Source organism: Mucor velutinosus (assembly GCF_035048745.1).
Source record: "Mucor velutinosus strain NIH1002 chromosome Unknown tig00001545, whole genome shotgun sequence".
Lineage (NCBI taxonomy): Eukaryota > Fungi > Mucoromycota > Mucoromycetes > Mucorales > Mucoraceae > Mucor > Mucor velutinosus.
This window is the reverse complement of record NW_027041925.1, coordinates 270560-286604: the sequence shown is the minus strand read 5'-3', so window position 1 is coordinate 286604 and position 16045 is coordinate 270560. Positions and strand designations below refer to the sequence as shown.

General features: G+C 42.3%; 6 protein-coding genes across 6 annotated transcripts; 3 read left to right on the top strand and 3 right to left on the bottom strand.

The window, feature by feature from the left end:
• Window positions 1-900: 900 nt before the first annotated feature.
• ATC70_006251 (uncharacterized protein) lies at window positions 901-2117 on the top strand (the record flags this gene model as incomplete). The annotated part of the gene is made up of 2 exons (XM_064825530.1): window positions 901-1143; window positions 1209-2117. The coding sequence occupies 2 exons, from the start codon at window positions 901-903 to the stop codon at window positions 2115-2117; spliced, it is 1152 nt and encodes a 383-aa protein (XP_064676748.1).
• A 41-nt stretch (window positions 2118-2158) lies between these two features.
• Window positions 2159-4285, bottom strand: ATC70_006250 (uncharacterized protein; the record flags this gene model as incomplete). The annotated part of the gene is made up of 5 exons (XM_064825529.1): window positions 2159-3107; window positions 3168-3337; window positions 3386-3410; window positions 3467-4049; window positions 4114-4285. 5 exons carry the CDS (start codon window positions 4283-4285, stop codon window positions 2159-2161), a joined length of 1899 nt encoding a protein of 632 aa, XP_064676747.1.
• A 990-nt stretch (window positions 4286-5275) lies between these two features.
• ATC70_006249 (uncharacterized protein) lies at window positions 5276-6635 on the top strand (the record flags this gene model as incomplete). Its single annotated transcript, XM_064825528.1, has 8 exons — window positions 5276-5374; window positions 5432-5601; window positions 5656-5927; window positions 5985-6046; window positions 6103-6222; window positions 6278-6397; window positions 6455-6550; window positions 6609-6635. 8 exons carry the CDS (start codon window positions 5276-5278, stop codon window positions 6633-6635), a joined length of 966 nt encoding a protein of 321 aa, XP_064676746.1.
• Window positions 6636-6893: 258 nt separating this feature from the next.
• Window positions 6894-7852, top strand: CBR1_2 (NADH-cytochrome b5 reductase; the record flags this gene model as incomplete). Its single annotated transcript, XM_064825527.1, has 2 exons — window positions 6894-6981; window positions 7041-7852. The coding sequence occupies 2 exons, from the start codon at window positions 6894-6896 to the stop codon at window positions 7850-7852; spliced, it is 900 nt and encodes a 299-aa protein (XP_064676745.1).
• A 395-nt stretch (window positions 7853-8247) lies between these two features.
• ATC70_006247 (uncharacterized protein) lies at window positions 8248-10653 on the bottom strand (the record flags this gene model as incomplete). Its single annotated transcript, XM_064825526.1, has 2 exons — window positions 8248-10471; window positions 10532-10653. The coding sequence occupies 2 exons, from the start codon at window positions 10651-10653 to the stop codon at window positions 8248-8250; spliced, it is 2346 nt and encodes a 781-aa protein (XP_064676744.1).
• A 2618-nt stretch (window positions 10654-13271) lies between these two features.
• ATC70_006246 (uncharacterized protein) lies at window positions 13272-15847 on the bottom strand (the record flags this gene model as incomplete). The annotated part of the gene is made up of 6 exons (XM_064825525.1): window positions 13272-13528; window positions 13586-14010; window positions 14071-14188; window positions 14244-14474; window positions 14553-14668; window positions 14724-15847. The coding sequence occupies 6 exons, from the start codon at window positions 15845-15847 to the stop codon at window positions 13272-13274; spliced, it is 2271 nt and encodes a 756-aa protein (XP_064676743.1).
• Between the last annotated feature and the right edge of the window lie 198 nt (window positions 15848-16045).

The following is a 16045-nucleotide window of genomic DNA, read 5'->3' as shown; positions in this document are numbered from 1 at the left end:
TGTCATTGTATTATCACGCTTTCGTATTGAGATTGTTGTTATCTTGTGTGCCAAGTAACGATTTTAAAGTTTATCTTGTTTAGCAATCTTCATGTCTTTGTGCGACTTTGGATTTAATCTATAAAATGTTTAATTGAGGAATGCGACGCTATTAAAACGAAATTACTTGGCATTTTAACGAAAGAAGGTGCTTTTAGTGGCATGAATGATGGTATACTGGCATTTATTCTGCATCAAAACAGATAAAGAGCAAGGTATAGAATTCATTTAGAATCTATGCGGCCATGAGCTCAGCGTCGATGACTATGGCGTATACAAATGCTCTTCTTGAGATTTCATGCCCTGATAGAGGTAATATTGTGAGCCTTGGCAATATGTAACTGAAGATGAGAGTAGCGAGTCAATTTTACGTTAAAACTACATAAAATCAATACTACTGTTGTTCGTATTACTTTTAGTATAGGACCCTACTACATTGATTATTCAAATCAAGGCAAAGGCTTCAACTGTTGGACCTGGTCTGACTTTTACTAATGATGCGAGTAATCTATCGCAGCTGGTCTGTTTAGGGTAAAGTAAGAGTAACATGTTCCTGCATAAGCGCTTAACTTTACAATCCCCAACATGTATACACTCATTTGTAGATCAATCTAGGAGTGGCTGAACGCAAAGAAAATATTACCAAATATACCAAGTTATCTTTTATATAATGCTTTTGACAGAAATGTGGGCACAAAACGTTTCCTTCATCCATTTTGGAAGTTAAAGTTTAAGCTGAACTTTGAACCCACAGCAACATAAAACTAGTCCCATTGTTGAACCAACTTGTTCAACTATTCCCCTTTTTAACAATCTCTTTCTGTTGCATATATCTGAACTGTATATATCCATTCCTTTTTCATGAAACCAACAAGCAGCACCAAGAACTCTAGAAACATCCATGTATTTCGAGTGAATCGCTCTGTGAAAACCAAAGAACGACAGCAGAGTAATACAAACACAAAGCCTGCTGCCGTGAATTCTCGGACCAGTTTATCTGCTGAAACAAAGCGATTGATATGTGAAGACCATGACAGTAATCCAAAGTATACGCAGGAAGCTCTTGCAAAGAAATACGGCTGCAAACGAACTACTGTTGCAAAAGTGCGTAATCACACTCACATGTACCTGTTTTATTGATGCCGTACGCATACTAACACAACCATCAGATTATAAAGTCCAAGGAGAGATGGCTATCCATTGCTAGCGATGCTGCTATTGCTAAACGCTTTCGCCAAAGAGGCTCAAGATACCCCCTAGTAGAAAATGCATTGGTGTTGTGGCTAGAGAAAGAAGACAACTTGGCCAGCATCACAGATCAAATGCTTCGATACCAAGCTCGCCAGTACGCTCAAACTTTCTCAACGGAAGGGTCGATAGGTTCAGAGGATTTTAAGGCATCAAGCTCTTGGGTGGCCAATTTCAAGCAAAAATACTTGATTCCTAAACTAGCGAAATTAGAGAGCGAGAGTCCGAAATCAGAGTCGAATCATGTTCCTGAATCAATCGAAATAAGAGGCCAACACAGAGGCACTTACGGAAACTCTGTGCATAATTTTACATCCGTTTTTTCTGTGGGACCACCACTGCCAACAAAAGCACAACATGTACATATCCCATCATCGGATCCCACGTCAAACTCAACGGACAGCCATACAACTGTGGAAGAGTGGAGCCCTGAAAACAAAGGCTCTGCTGGTGAAGATGACAACACATCCACCGTGTCATCTTATGCTGTTGCTGAACACGAAAAAGACTCAGAAATATCGTCGACAGAGCAAGATGAAGAGCTTGAGGAAGCTGCCGTGGACTATACAGATGATTTTGATGAACCCAATTTTGGCAATGATACAGCCAAAGCATCCGCCGACGTGCTAACCCCACAGGTAACTCAACGTGATCACACTACTGAATCTACGCCTCAACCATCACTGCCACCATCTCTGCCAAATAGCTCCAAATTGAGTGCCAAAGAGCATCTGGAGGCAGCATTAGCATTTTATACCAGCCAAAACGACAGTAGCACATCCATGTCAGCCAACATGATTAAACTCATTCTTCAAAACGATTTCGTATAACGAGTCCGTCAATAAAATGCTTTTTATTCATTAGTTTCTTGTTAGTGGCGTTTGCTCACACGGTCTAATATACGTTGTTTGGTGGATTTTTGGGAGGATTTGGCGTTGCTTGATAGCGATCTTTTGCGGCTAGAGAATAGTCCAGATATACCACCCATCGACTTGGATCGAGATGTACCCATACTATCATCATCGCTACTACTACTGTCATTTGTCTCATGCTGCTTGTGCGCAATTTGTGTCTTTTTCTTGTGGGTTTTACGCTGAACTGGCTTTCTAGTTTTGGTGTTGCTTGTGTGGCTGTTGTCAGTACCGGGTATCGTATCCTCTTCTTCATAGTCTTCATCTTCTACGTTGAATTCATCATCATCCGCATCCAGCGTGTAGTCTTCCTCGAGATCCTCCTCGTCCTCCTCTTGAAGGTAAACATCTCCCTCCTCCTCCTGTTGCTTTACCTTGGGCAAATCAGCAGCCTTTGGTGTAGGCGGTTTCATGCGAATAACAAGCTTCTTGGGCGGTTGCTCTTTTTGCTGCTCCTTTTCCTGCTTGCTCTCTTTATTGATGATTTCTTTCACTAGGTCCAGTACTCGCTTTGTTAGACCAATGGGATCTTTGACGGTATCAGGGATCTCCAGCTGTTTTCTATCAGCATTGGGTATGCTGCCTCCCTTTTTTATCGCCACACCGTCATCATCTTGCTTGATATCCTTGTGCAAAAATGCAGCTAGCAGCGCCATACTTTCCAGTTCGTAATAGGATAGCTTGTTTGCCGTTTCTTCATCCTGAAGCCATGTATCAAACTTGGCTAATGCATACCAATTCAGTCGCTTGTAGAAGGGGAACCTAAACTTCAGGGGCACATCTGTCACTTGCTCGATGGCGTACACTGTCAGTTGTGTACCGATATTGAATGATTGTAGAAAGTTGCCGCCAATGACAATCGCATCTTCAGGCGTGTATACTGCATGAATCCAACCAGCTGGAATAATCCTGATACAATATGCTCAGTTAGACGGATAGACACGTTCGCTCTTCTCGCACTCAACTTACATGGTATTGCCTGCCGTCAGTTTTACCTGGTAGCATTCCTTGACCTCATCGCCCAGAAATGTGGTCGACTGCTCTGATGTCGATGACCATTTCTGATACTTTTTCAGATTTTTCGAAGTTGGCTCAATGAAATAGAAGGTCTTTGCTCCACTCAAAATGTGATAGAATACCTACAGGTATGTTGGCATTTTGCACTTCAAATACATCTGACAACTTACCGAGCTTCCACCGAAATCAATATGGCTGCAAATGCTGTTAGTTTCCATGGCAACCGCAGTGACAAAAAGCGCCATACTTACAAATCAGTATATGAATCCTTTGTACCCATCAAGCAGTACAACTGCACCTTTGGAAATTCTTCAGGATGCTTCTCCACTGGCCACATGAGATCAATCCAGTCCAGGTCCCTCACAATCTTTGGACGAGTGATTTGATCCGCTAACTCAGTTCCACTGATTTCCAAACTGATCACATTGCGTATTCTATCTCTCTCCTTGCTGTGAAAATACTCTGCCCAGCGTCCCATGGTCCAGCCTGGACTTTCTGATTGAGAGGCAACATCAATGACCTCCACAGGATGATCATCTCCACCCACCAATCTCGCAATATCGTATACTGTGATATCGTTCTTGGGCATCCGCATGTCTAATTCTGGCTCGTTTTGTTCGACAACAAATGGCTCTCGTAATCCAGTTTTCCGTAACAGATCCATGTTGATCTGCTTTGCTGTGTATCTCTTGAATTTATCCCTTTTGAACGATTTGACAGCAAGCAGTTTACCCCATATTCTTTCATCTCCCGCTGCATTACCCTCATTCAAATCAGCATAGTTGAGTCGTGCCTGGCTTCTGCTTGATTTTCTCTGCTTCTGATGTGGTTTATCTGTATAGTTTGTATGAGCATTCATCGGATAATTACGTTCAAGGAGATTTTTCGGTATACTCACAGGTAGTAGGGCCATGTTTTAGCACACATTCTGGACAATGGTAGGTTTCAATCTGATCAACATTATCCAATTTGAGGCAGTGCCAATGGAACCACTCTTGACACGCGTCGCATGCTATCCATTTGTCGTTGGGTCCTCGAGTGCCTGGTGTACAATATCGACAGCCGCCCATGTGAAATCAATCAAGGAAAGTAGGTGTGAATGGACAAAAAGAGCAGTAGAATGAAAAAGTTTTTCTCTTTTGTACAATTTATCACCACTGAGTCTCAAACAACAACAAACAAAAGTGTGTCTGAAAATGCTTTCATTGCAGAGAAACATTGAAATTGCTCAATCCGACAAGCAAATTACTTGGATTTGAGATTCATCACACTAGGACAAAGCATCCGGCTCCGAATTTCGTCATTTATAGGCTTTTCCGTAAAGCATCTTTGCTTGAAAATGCAATTTTGGGTTCTTTAGTGCCACAACAACTGTTAATTTGTGCCACCATAGTTGCTGCAATCATGACGGCACTCTTGAGGCAAAGTGAGGGGGGGGGGGGAGGAGAGGAGGGAGATCCAGGTATAGACAATGATGCTAACTGATTGAAGTTTTTTCTATATGGTGGTAACCGGTATGGATGGTAGACAGCGACAATCTAGTAGCACAGATATCGACTTGAGCAATGTCATGTTGCGATAGTCAGAGCAACACATTGTTGTGATTGATTACAACAGCAGGCATGATATGAATCTATTCTGAGTACGAGTGAATGCATTTGTGTTTGAACAGATCAAGGCAACATCAGGAGTTATAGATCAGAAATACAAGCCCTGCAGTCAACGCCATCAATTGGATCGTCTTGGTCATCCATCACAAATTTTGAGGCTGGCATTAGCAATCTTTATGATCAAATTTGGAGTGCTAGTAGGTAAAGGTTTCGAAAATCAATTGCAAACAAGCTAGTGTCAAGATGCACCCGCTGGTGCCCTGAAAGCAGATGCTGTAGGTAAATCTAATGCATACTATGCTTAAAATGAGCATGAGACTGATTGCTTACAAGATATAGATGTATGCTGGCTTTCAAAAAGATGGAGGGAGGAGAAAGGATAACCAACAAACCAAAGCGCATCTCTTCTTGCCTGCTTTACTTGCTTTGTTGAAAATTTTTATTGACATTATGGATTCCAAAGCTGAGGGTCTTCGCCAATCTATGCTTGAAAAGCAGAGACAAAAGATCTATGAAGAATCAGAAAAGGAGCGTCAGAAAAACGCCAAGGTAGGTCCAATTTTCCATATACAAATGGATAGCAAATCTAAGTACTAAAAGGAATAGATGAGTGAAGTTCGCGTGGGTTCAGACAAGTTTGTAACCACCAAAACCGACATCGAATCGCAGTTGAAGAGCAGTACAATTGGTTTGACAGAGCTGAAGGATTATAGAAAAATTAGAGAAAACCTAGAGGAGCAACAGAAACGAGAGGCTGCCAAAACAGCACCGTTGAGGTATGTTTCATAAACATGGGGCGGTTACAGTCTATATTCACAGAGACCATTTAGCGACGAAAAACGAAAGAAAAAGAAGAAGAAGCAGCCTCTGAAGCTATCATTTGCAGGCGATGATGAGGAGGAAGAAGAAGCAGAGGACGAGCAGCAGGGAGACAAACGAGCATCAGACAAAGAGGATGATAAACAAGTGAAAAAGAGAAGAATGCTAAAGGATCCTACAATCGATACAAGCTTCTTGCCCGATAGAGAGAGAGAGGAAAAAGAACGCATTGAGCGTGAGCAGTTGAGAAGAGAGTGGATTGCTAAGCAAGAGGAAATCAAGAGTAGGTGGATGGATGGAAATGTGGCAAACGTCATTTGCTGATTTGGTGCTCTTGTAGATGAAAAGATCAATATCACTTATTCATTCTGGGATGGTAGCGGCCATCGCAAAATGGTTACAGTAAGTGGATCAGGTCGGCAAGGACGATAGCAGACTTTAACCATTGTGCTATTCAGTGTAAAAAGGGGGATTCTATCCAGCAATTCCTAGATGCTTGTCGCCAGCAGTTCTCGCAGTTGCGTGGGGTCAATACTGACAATCTATTGTATGTCAAGGAAGACTTGATTATTCCACATGTGAGTGATTCCACTGATATTTTGTTGCTTCCGTGATTTCTGACGTTGTCAACAGCATTTCACATTTTACGACTTTATCATCAACAAAGCCAGAGGAAAATCAGGACCGCTGTTCAACTTTGACGTCCATGAAGACATTCGATTTGTCAATGATGCGACTATTGAAAAGGACGAGGTATGAATTTGGAAATCACACTGTAGAATTTATGCATTGACATTGTGTGATTTCTAGTCGCATGCTGGTAAAGTGGTCGAAAGAGCCTGGTACGAACGCAACAAACACATTTTCCCTGCCAGTCGATGGGAGGTGTTTGATCCAAAGAAATCTGTGAGTATTATTCATCAAGTAGAGCCTTCTTGATCTAACTGGAATGTTTGTTTCGTAGTATAGCAAGTACAAAATCAAGGGTTAATCACCATAAAATAAAGAATTTGTAAATCACACATAAGCATTGATCACTTGCTTACTTTAGTGACCAAACAAAATGGCGAGAATTCACAAAACATGACTAATCCGGGATTCCAAAATCTTGATAAGCATTACAAATGTTATGTAATGCGGAGGGAGACCTGCAAATGTTGATTTACTATAAAAGAACCGACATTTTGACCCTTTCCATTTTTTTTTTCATCATTTTAAATTCAAACAACTTAAAATTACAATTACAAACATGTCTATTTCTCCAGTCTCAAGAATTGCTAGAAACATTACCAAATCTGTTCTCTCCAGAGAGCAAATGGATGGTGTTGGTGCCAGAGGTAACATTGAATTTTCATTACTCAACAAATGACGCTTTTTACTCACATTTTTACTGCAGTGTACCGCTCTATTGGTAGCCAAACTCTGCGCAATTTGGATCCCTTCCTTATGCTCGATGAATTCGATGTTCGTGCTCCTGGTGGATTCCCTGATCATCCTCATCGTGGCTTTGAAACTGTCACTTACATGTTGGAAGGTGAATTCTTGCACGAAGACTTCAAAGGACACAAGGGTCGCATTGGTCCTGGTGATCTTCAATGGATGTCTGCAGCCAAGGGCATTGTTCATGCTGAGATTCCTGCCAGCAACAGCAGAGCTCATGGCCTCCAACTTTGGGTCAATCTCTCCAGTAAGAACAAGATGTCTGAGCCCAATTATCAAGAGTTGCCCAAGGAAAAGGTCGTTGAAGCTACTCCTGAAGAAGGTGTCACTATCAAGGTCATTGCAGGTGAATCTTATGGTGTAAAATCTCCAGTAATGACAAGAACTCCTACCATGTTTATCGATGTCAAGCTGAAGAAGGGTAAGAAGATAGAGCAGGTCATCCCCAAGAACTATGCTGGTTTCATTTATACCATCGCTGGTTCTGCTCTCTATGGTGGCAGCAAGCACAGTTCAGAGGCACACCATACTTTGGTCTTGAGCGCTAACGAGGGCGACTATATTCCTGTGGAATCTACTTCGGATGATTGCCATTTCGTCGTTATTGCCGGTGAACCTATCAATGAGCCCATTGTCCAACACGGTCCTTTTGTCATGAACACGCAACGTGAAATCTATCAGGCTTTTGCTGATTATCAACACGGTAGAAATGGGTTTGAAGGTGCTCCCGAATGGACTTCATCCATCAGAGATCGTTGGTCTTCTTAAGTAAAACCACCTTTTAGCATTTCATCACAATCCCTCGTTACCTTTTAGAAAAATTAATTAGTCAATACATCTCTTTGAATTTTTTTTTTCATCACTTGAATAAATAAAAATACCCATTACATTCACTGAATACGTTCATGTTTGCGTTAAGCTGACTTTGCTTCATGCTACTTTTTGTAAGATGATAAAAATGCATATTTTTAATGATTTAGCTGTATGAAAAAAGTAGTAATGGTAGTGGTAGTAGTAATGGTTATATGCTAGCGTAAGAAAATACAAGAAAAAAAAAAGTGCGAGGCATGAAAATGTACATTCATAATATGGAAAGGGAAAACGAAGGGATTATAGACATATTGAAACCAACAAAAAGAACAAGGTACTCATAGTTGCGAGCGTCAGTTGACACTCTTTTTTCGAGGGGCAAGTGTTGCACAAGGCAGAGACGCTAAGCCAAATTCCCCCGAAGCAATTGAAATAGCAGCATCAAAGCTAACGTATTGTTGCTGAAGCAGTTGCAGGTGTTGTAGTTGTCGGTGATGGTGTCGAGGTGCTTGTTGTGGTTGCTGTAAAGCAAAATACGAATCAGTATCACACACCGGAGGAGGCGTCGTCAGTGGATCATTACTAGGAGAAGACATACCGAATTCTTTTTCAAATGTAGGAGTAATGGGCACGCTGCGATGGCTGGCATAGTCATCTTGATAGTAGCCATTGCTTTGCTCTTGCCTTGAATGGCCAGCAGACAAAGACCAGCTGTTGCTCCCGTTAAAGTGTGTGTTGTCATAGTCCTGCCATTGCTGCTGCTCCCGTGTGTGATACGTAGATGGTGTGCTTTGATGTTGCTCATGTGTATTTGAACAGTAGAATGGATTTGATATGTCCTGTGATGCCGCCATGGTAGTATTAGGTCGAGTGAATTCGTAATCTATGCTTTGTTGCTGCTGAATACCAGGTGTTGACTGGGTACTGCTGTTTCTGTCGCTGCTCATAGGTGAATGTTCGTATGATTGCTGATCGGTCGCCAAGTTGAGTTGTTCCTTTGCATCCAGTTGAGCTCGCAGTGTTTGAATAGCCATGTACAATTGGGGTGACAGCAGCATGTCGTCGAATATTTGAAACGAGAGTGCGCAGGATGAATAATACTGCTTTGCGTTCTTTAGTGATTTGTCGCCAGTTCGCTCATGAACATAGGACTGTGCCTGCAGAGCCAGTGTAAGACCGAAGGATATGATACGACTTCCCTGGATAGCTGCTAGCCTTGAGTAGTGAGGAGTCTGCATATCACCCACTGTGAAACTATGAGCCCGATAACACACTTGCGACGCCTTTTTGAATATATCTAAACCCTCTGCTATTGGTGCCTTTGAAGTGGATAGACGATGTATGCTGATGATCAATTCCAAAATGTCATGCACCAGGCAAATGTAAGAGGTGTAAGACCCACTCTTGGAGCTATCATGGTCAATGTTGGCAACACTGTGGTTTTGAGCAGAGTAGAGAATAGGAGGATCCGCATTCAGGGCAAGCGTGATGTGACTTGGTAGACTTGACTTCCACGCCTCCAGTCCTTGTGCCAGCTTCACAAATTCAGGATGATCAGCATTGACAAAGAGGGAGCTGCCATCCGAGATGAGAGACAGGCTGTGAGAGTACAGGAGGGCAATCGCGATCAAATGCTTAAAGTTGCAGAATGTATTCAGCTCGCCATTATCATAGTGCTCTGTTTCAGTCAATGAAGGGAGTTTTGAGCGTCGATCACAGCAATCCAACATGCTTCTCCAACTGTCGTCTGAAGTGCTGCTGAACGTAATGATGATAAAGACAATCCAGTTTGCGCGACATACAAATTCATCTTGAGTAGACCACACAGCACGATCATTCTCGACTTCAGGTTGCTGGAGCTGGCTAATCATTGTCTGCATCTCCTTGAGGTAGTTGACAGCTACGTTGGACAGCGAAGAACCAACGGGTGTGATCAATTCTTGATACTTGTACAGCAAGCACAGGGCCTGAAGTGATGACAAGGAGGGTGTGTGGTCCAATTGCATGGAGGCATGCTGATGGTATGCTGCTGCCAGGATTTCTGCGTCTTGTTGCTGAGGGGAGAAATGAAGAGACACTGCCATTAGAGCGAGCTTCAATGACGTTGGTATGGATTCCGAATCGTATTTCATGGCTTGTATCATGTAATAGCGATCAAGAATTGGGTAAAACGGATGGACATAGCAAAAGTAAATGTCAAACAGCTCTTGTTCCATTTGCTTTGTATAGGCTGGCAACTCACGCAAACAAGATGAAGATGCAGAGGGCATCGCCATCTGATTGTAAGTGCCATTGTCTTGCTTCTCGTAACTACAGCGACCTCTCTGGTCCATGGAAAAGAAGGGGTTTTGAGGCTGATAGGTTGTGTTTGCTGTGGGCATGGCTTTCTTGCTACTGCTGAGGGAGGATGAGCTTGATCGGCCACTGTTTGAAGACGAGGAGTCTTGGGACAGCGCTAAAGAGGGTCTTTCTTTTCTTGGACTAGCGGTATTGGAAGAGACAGGCGAAAAGATGCAGGTATTGTTTGCCTTTTTGCAGTTAGAACAAGTGCCTGAGCCTGGTATACCAATGTCACATCTAAGAGAGGGGCATCATTAATTTAGAGTTTCTCAATTTGGCATCAGAATGATGAATTACTTTGATTTGCGCTTTCTACAGAAATCACAGGCTCTAGCTACTTTGATTTTCTTGTACCTATCAGGGTCATTCATGTCGACGAAATGATACTCTACAGCCTTTTTTCTGCGTTGCTGAGACATGTGAGATGAGAAATGAGGGTGAAAGTGAGAATGAGGATATGTGGAAAAAAGCAAGAAGAAAAAGAAAACGAAAAAAAAAAGAAATTTTTGAATTCATTTAAATGTCTAAAAAACAAGATCGTCCTTGCAATAATATGTATATGCTGTGTGTGTATCTAATCTGGGCCGTTCCATTGTCAAACCACAAGCAGCAGCAGCAGCAGCAGAGATAGAGAGCCAGGCCATTATATTATTGCCTGTTTTGGTACATTGAATCACAGATAAACCAACAAGCATCGCAAAAATTGATACACTGTCATTTGCCCTGTATGGCATGGCAGCCTAAATTACCGATGCATGGTGAAATGCAAATGGTATTTATCTCTAGCTTTTTACTGGATCAAAAAAGCTCAAATGCCCAAAGCTAACTACCACTTGTTTGGTTTGCCCTGTAGCCAAAACTCAGAAAATTTCTTCTACGTTTACTTAAATGGCATACCTACTTCTAATTTTTCCAAAATTATCTAGTGTGTTTTCTTACAGAAATTTGTATTTTGGATGCAGATTTAGCACGAGTCAAGTAGTGTCATTTTGAGACGAAAAAAAAAAAAAAAAAAAAAAAGTACCCGATCGATAGGGCAATTCGAAATGAAAATAACAGGCAACGTTAAATGTACCACTCAGACAACAGCAAAACACGAATACAGCCATGTCGATGATAGCATAAAGAAGTGGAAAGAGAGAGAGGGGACAAAGAGATGCAAGCTGAAGGATGGCGAAATGTATCGATCGATCGAATAAGTGCAAGTAGCAGTGGAACAGGAAGCCAGATGATTCCAGAAATAGACACAACCGATTTTCAATGTACAAATTGCTTGTTCTAGTAAAAACATATCAGCCACAGAGCTTCCATCTAAAGCAAATAGTGAGCTTTTCCCTAGTTCAAATGCAATTCCTATTGGTTCCAATAAACACATACAAAGCATTAGGCATCCTCGCATGTGTAACACCTGGTTTAACATGTCCCCCCCCTCCCCTTGTACGCCTAAATTAGAGTAAACAATCAAGTGCTCTCGAAAATCATACGAGTTTTCGCTCTCTGCATCTCACTGGCACTCACGTACGAAAACACGCCACTTGCCATGCCATGGTAAACAGGGTTGATGTCGACATTTGCTTGGCACCAACATTGCAAAATTTAAAACACATTTATTTCGTTTAGCTTTGTGCCATGTTATTTAGGCGGAATGATCCGATTGAAAGGGAAGGCAAACAAATAAGTGTTGAGCAACAGTTAAGTTTTATCAAGATCGCAACAGCAGCAGAAGGCTGCTATCAACGAAAATAGCTTGATTTGTTATAGTACCTGAAATGTTTTGGTGTTCCATTCCGTTGGATCAAATTTTATGGGTCCCCCCCCTGCTCTCCATAATTCTGGAAAAGTAATTTCACATATTTAAGCTTCAAGCCCAAGAGATTATCCCTCAACCAACAGTCAGGTAATTGATACTCCCAGATGCGAAATCGAAGACCTATCCAATGACATATCCTATCATGTCCATCCTGCCGCAGCTATGCCAAGTTAGCATTTGCTACAGAGAATGTTAACATTTGAGATGACAAAGAAAGAGGGTAAAAGCCACTACACTGTACGACATGCAGAGATGTAATACCAAGAGCACTTTACCAATCCCATCGTCAGCATATCAGAGTTATACAGCCTTCGGTTGTCGTTTTCCAATGGTGAATGTAAATCGCGATATTGTGTGCCCCGCAGTTAGCTTGAAGAAGAGAGACATTGTACCACATTCTGAGTACATTTTAGTGTGGATCTGCTGCAGATGTATTAGCTTCTACCTAGCGATTGGTTTATCGCACGGGATGCCGATTGATCTCGATAGATTTATTGCCTTTTCTGGATCTGGATTCATCTTGGCGTGTGTCAGTTAATGCATAACATACTCATATTGAAGCAATTGAAATGATAGCTAATAAAATGACAGCAAATCACATTGTAGATACAGGCTTTAGTCAATTATGTGTCATATATACGTTTTCTTACCATTCGCTAGGTTGATGAAGAATTTAGCGTTTTTTGTCAGATCAGGGAACATGAGAAAAGAATGTCCTCATTATATAGTTTTTTTTTTTTTTAAAAAAAAAGAAGCCAAGCAAACAAATTTAGTATCTTTCTATTTACATCCAATAGCGTCAATTGGAAACGCTTTTTTTTTTAGATTGTTTGGAATCTACTACAAGGCAAACTGCTGGATCTGTAGAAAGAACCGAAAAATGATGGCACCATCAACAAAACTGATCTCAAATCTTCTCATCTGTACTACTTGAACGTTCTTTTTCCTTAATAGTAAATAAATAGGCTCGATCGATTGCTCTGGTCAGGCACATAGCAAGGTTATTTGTGCCATTGAAAAGGTGATCGATTTGTATTTGAAAAAAAAAAAAGATAATATCAATGTTTGTAGAAATCGGCAGTGTTAAACTTGTTCAGTCTAAATGGTGAATGAATCGAGATGCCATGAACTCATTCGAGTTGTAGACATCTGCTTTTGGGACGAGCCATGCCATGGAACAAGCCTGCAGATAGCCAGGGGACACAACTTTATTACTACACAGATCCATTATCTGAATGTTTGCAAGGTCCTGTAGAAATTAGAGACGGTAGGATGCGCCATAACCTTGGCGGGATCAAAGTTGAGAATCTGAAGCTGCTTCAAACTAGTAGCACGGGATAATGCGACATAGGCCTGACCCTTCTCAAAGACTTTTCCAAGATCCACTCGAACGGCATCCAGTGTTTGGCCCTGACTCTTGTGGATAGAAATAGCCCAAGCAAGCATCAATGGTAGCTGTCTTCTTCTGGACACATCTCTGCCACCTGTTGCATGAATAGTTAGGATCGCCAACGTCTTTTACACATGGCCGTTTTTCTTACCTGGCAGTGCAACAGACCAGGCTTCACGCTCAAGAATCATCTCCCTGCCATTTGCGAATTTGACCACGGGCCACGGCACATCCATGTCAATCTCACCATCACCTTCCTTGTCTGCTGCAAACAAGCTGTTTCTATCTCTTTTGCGCTGTGGTGTTCGTAACATCTCACATTCCGCCTTGTTCCTATAGTTGCCTCTGCCTACAAAGCCAACAACGACCCCAAGGGAGCCATTGACTAGTTCTGCATCCATGTTTTTCAGCAGCATGACTTGTGCGTGTAGTTTCAGGTGGAGCAATGTAGGAGCAATGCATTGCTGCAGTTTGCGCGAATCACCCTCATCAATCGCTTTGTATTCAATTTCCTCGCCGCGTAGCTCAGTCAATCGTCTTCTGTTGGAATCATCTACTTCATTTCTAAGTGGGTATCTGGTTTATAGTTGTCAGCCATGTGTGCCACAATTGCGATTAGGCATAGAGCAAACTTACAGTTCAGTAGGCTGAATATCATCACACGCAGCAGGCGCTCGAGACAAGGAACTAAAGATGGAAATGGCTTCCTCTGACAAGATGCCCAATCTCATTTCATTCAGAATTCTGACAAAAGCTAAAGGATTGCAATGTGAGTGTGCTATGACAAACCTACAGTGAAACAGACTTACTGCCATCCTTTTGTCTAAAGACTTGAGTAAGAAGCACCGTCCGAGAAATAGCTGCTCGCCATGATTCTGCTTCAAATGCAAACTTGGATGCTCTTTCCTTGTTCACAGGGGGCAGTTGGAAGAAATCACCAGTGACAACAATCTGTATACCGCCAAAGGGAGCATCTGTATGTCTGACACGCTTTGCAATGTAGTCCATTTTATCGAAAAGTTCGGCATCCACCATAGAGACTACATAGGTGTGTGTGTGTGTGTGTGTGTGTGTCAGTAATGCGTTGAGCTTGAGGCGCAAATTGCGCAACGACTTACTTTCATCAATGATGAGAACATCGGTCTCTTTCCATCTCTCGCTGGATCTCCTGTTGAATTCTACTTTTGCTGCTAGCTCCTCTGCCTTTTCTGCACCTATGCCAATACCACCAAAGCTATCCAAGACGTTAATAAAAGAGCCATGCGTCCTAATGCCATACTGTCGCTTACCTGTGTAATGTACAGCCGTTGATGTTGCAAGCAGCGATACCAGTGGATGCTGTTACTGCCAATCGACTTCCATAGGTAGATCTCAGTTTTGCAATGATAGCACGCAGCAAGACAGATTTACCTGTACCAGCCGAGCCCGTAAAAAAAATGCTTTTGCGTTCACGGACCACCATATCAAACACTCGTTTCTGTTCATCCGATAGCTCCGGGGTGAATTCTGTTGACGCTGTGGGAGATAAAGATGCCATTTGGCTCATGACCATAGGCTTATCATACGACACTTTAGCATGCGCTTGTCGGCCATAGCCAGGTTTCGCCTTGGTTTTGGACCAGTTGGTATCTTTTGGTCTTGTTGGCTGTGTGGGTAAAGTGCGTCTCTTGCTGCTGGTAAGGCTATTACTGCTCCAACTGGATCCGTATGAAGAGGTGGATGATGAAGAATCATCATAGTCGGTCCAACCTCTCTTTCCTCCAGAGGAGGATGATATGTAAGGCTGCGAATTGGATCTTTCAAACTGTGATGTAACACGAGGTGCATCGTCTTTGAGGTGATCTGCTGCAGACACAAATGGACTAAAGTTGGAGCTGTAAGGCTTGACATCGTTGGGACCCAACCATTCATAAGACGGTTTGGCAGTGATGCGAGGTTTATTGAGCTGGAGTCGTTCGAATTGCTGTGATGGTTTCTTTGATTGCGATAAGCGGCTATCTTGACTGGATGAGAGTGGCCCTCTTTGCTTTGCTTCTACTGACCATCCTTTTCTGTTGTATTTCGAGTTATTGACCATCTCTGTTGTGTTCAGTCTGTGTGTAGAACTTTGACTACTGCTTGTCGATTGGAAGCTGCTTTGGCTCGATTCGAGATCTATCACGGTTTGTTGAGATGAGATCATGATGATATCGTCGCTGTCGTCAGCATCGTTTGTCATGTCAATAGGTTGCTGTTGCCGCTTTTGGTTTCTTGCTTTGCTTGGATTTGATGCTGTCTGCTTGATGGTGTGAGGGTTTGTTTTATCAATCAATGAGGATAAGGGCTCTTTCTTGGGTGGTGCTTTTGTGGATGCAAAGTAGCTGAGCAGCGTGTTCTTTTGTGTTTCCTTCTTTTGAGTTGTTGTTCGTTTCATCTTGAAAGAGATGGAATCAAAAGAAGCAAAAGACACACTGAAATTTTTTCTGGCACCAGCCTAATTAATGCCCAGGACCAGAACTGGAGGCGCGTTTCAATAGAACCCGCGTTATAGAGAATTTGAATGTCAGGTTTCATCAAATGCAATTGATACAAGCAAGGTTTTGTAGTGACACACTTGCCACTACGTGCTGAT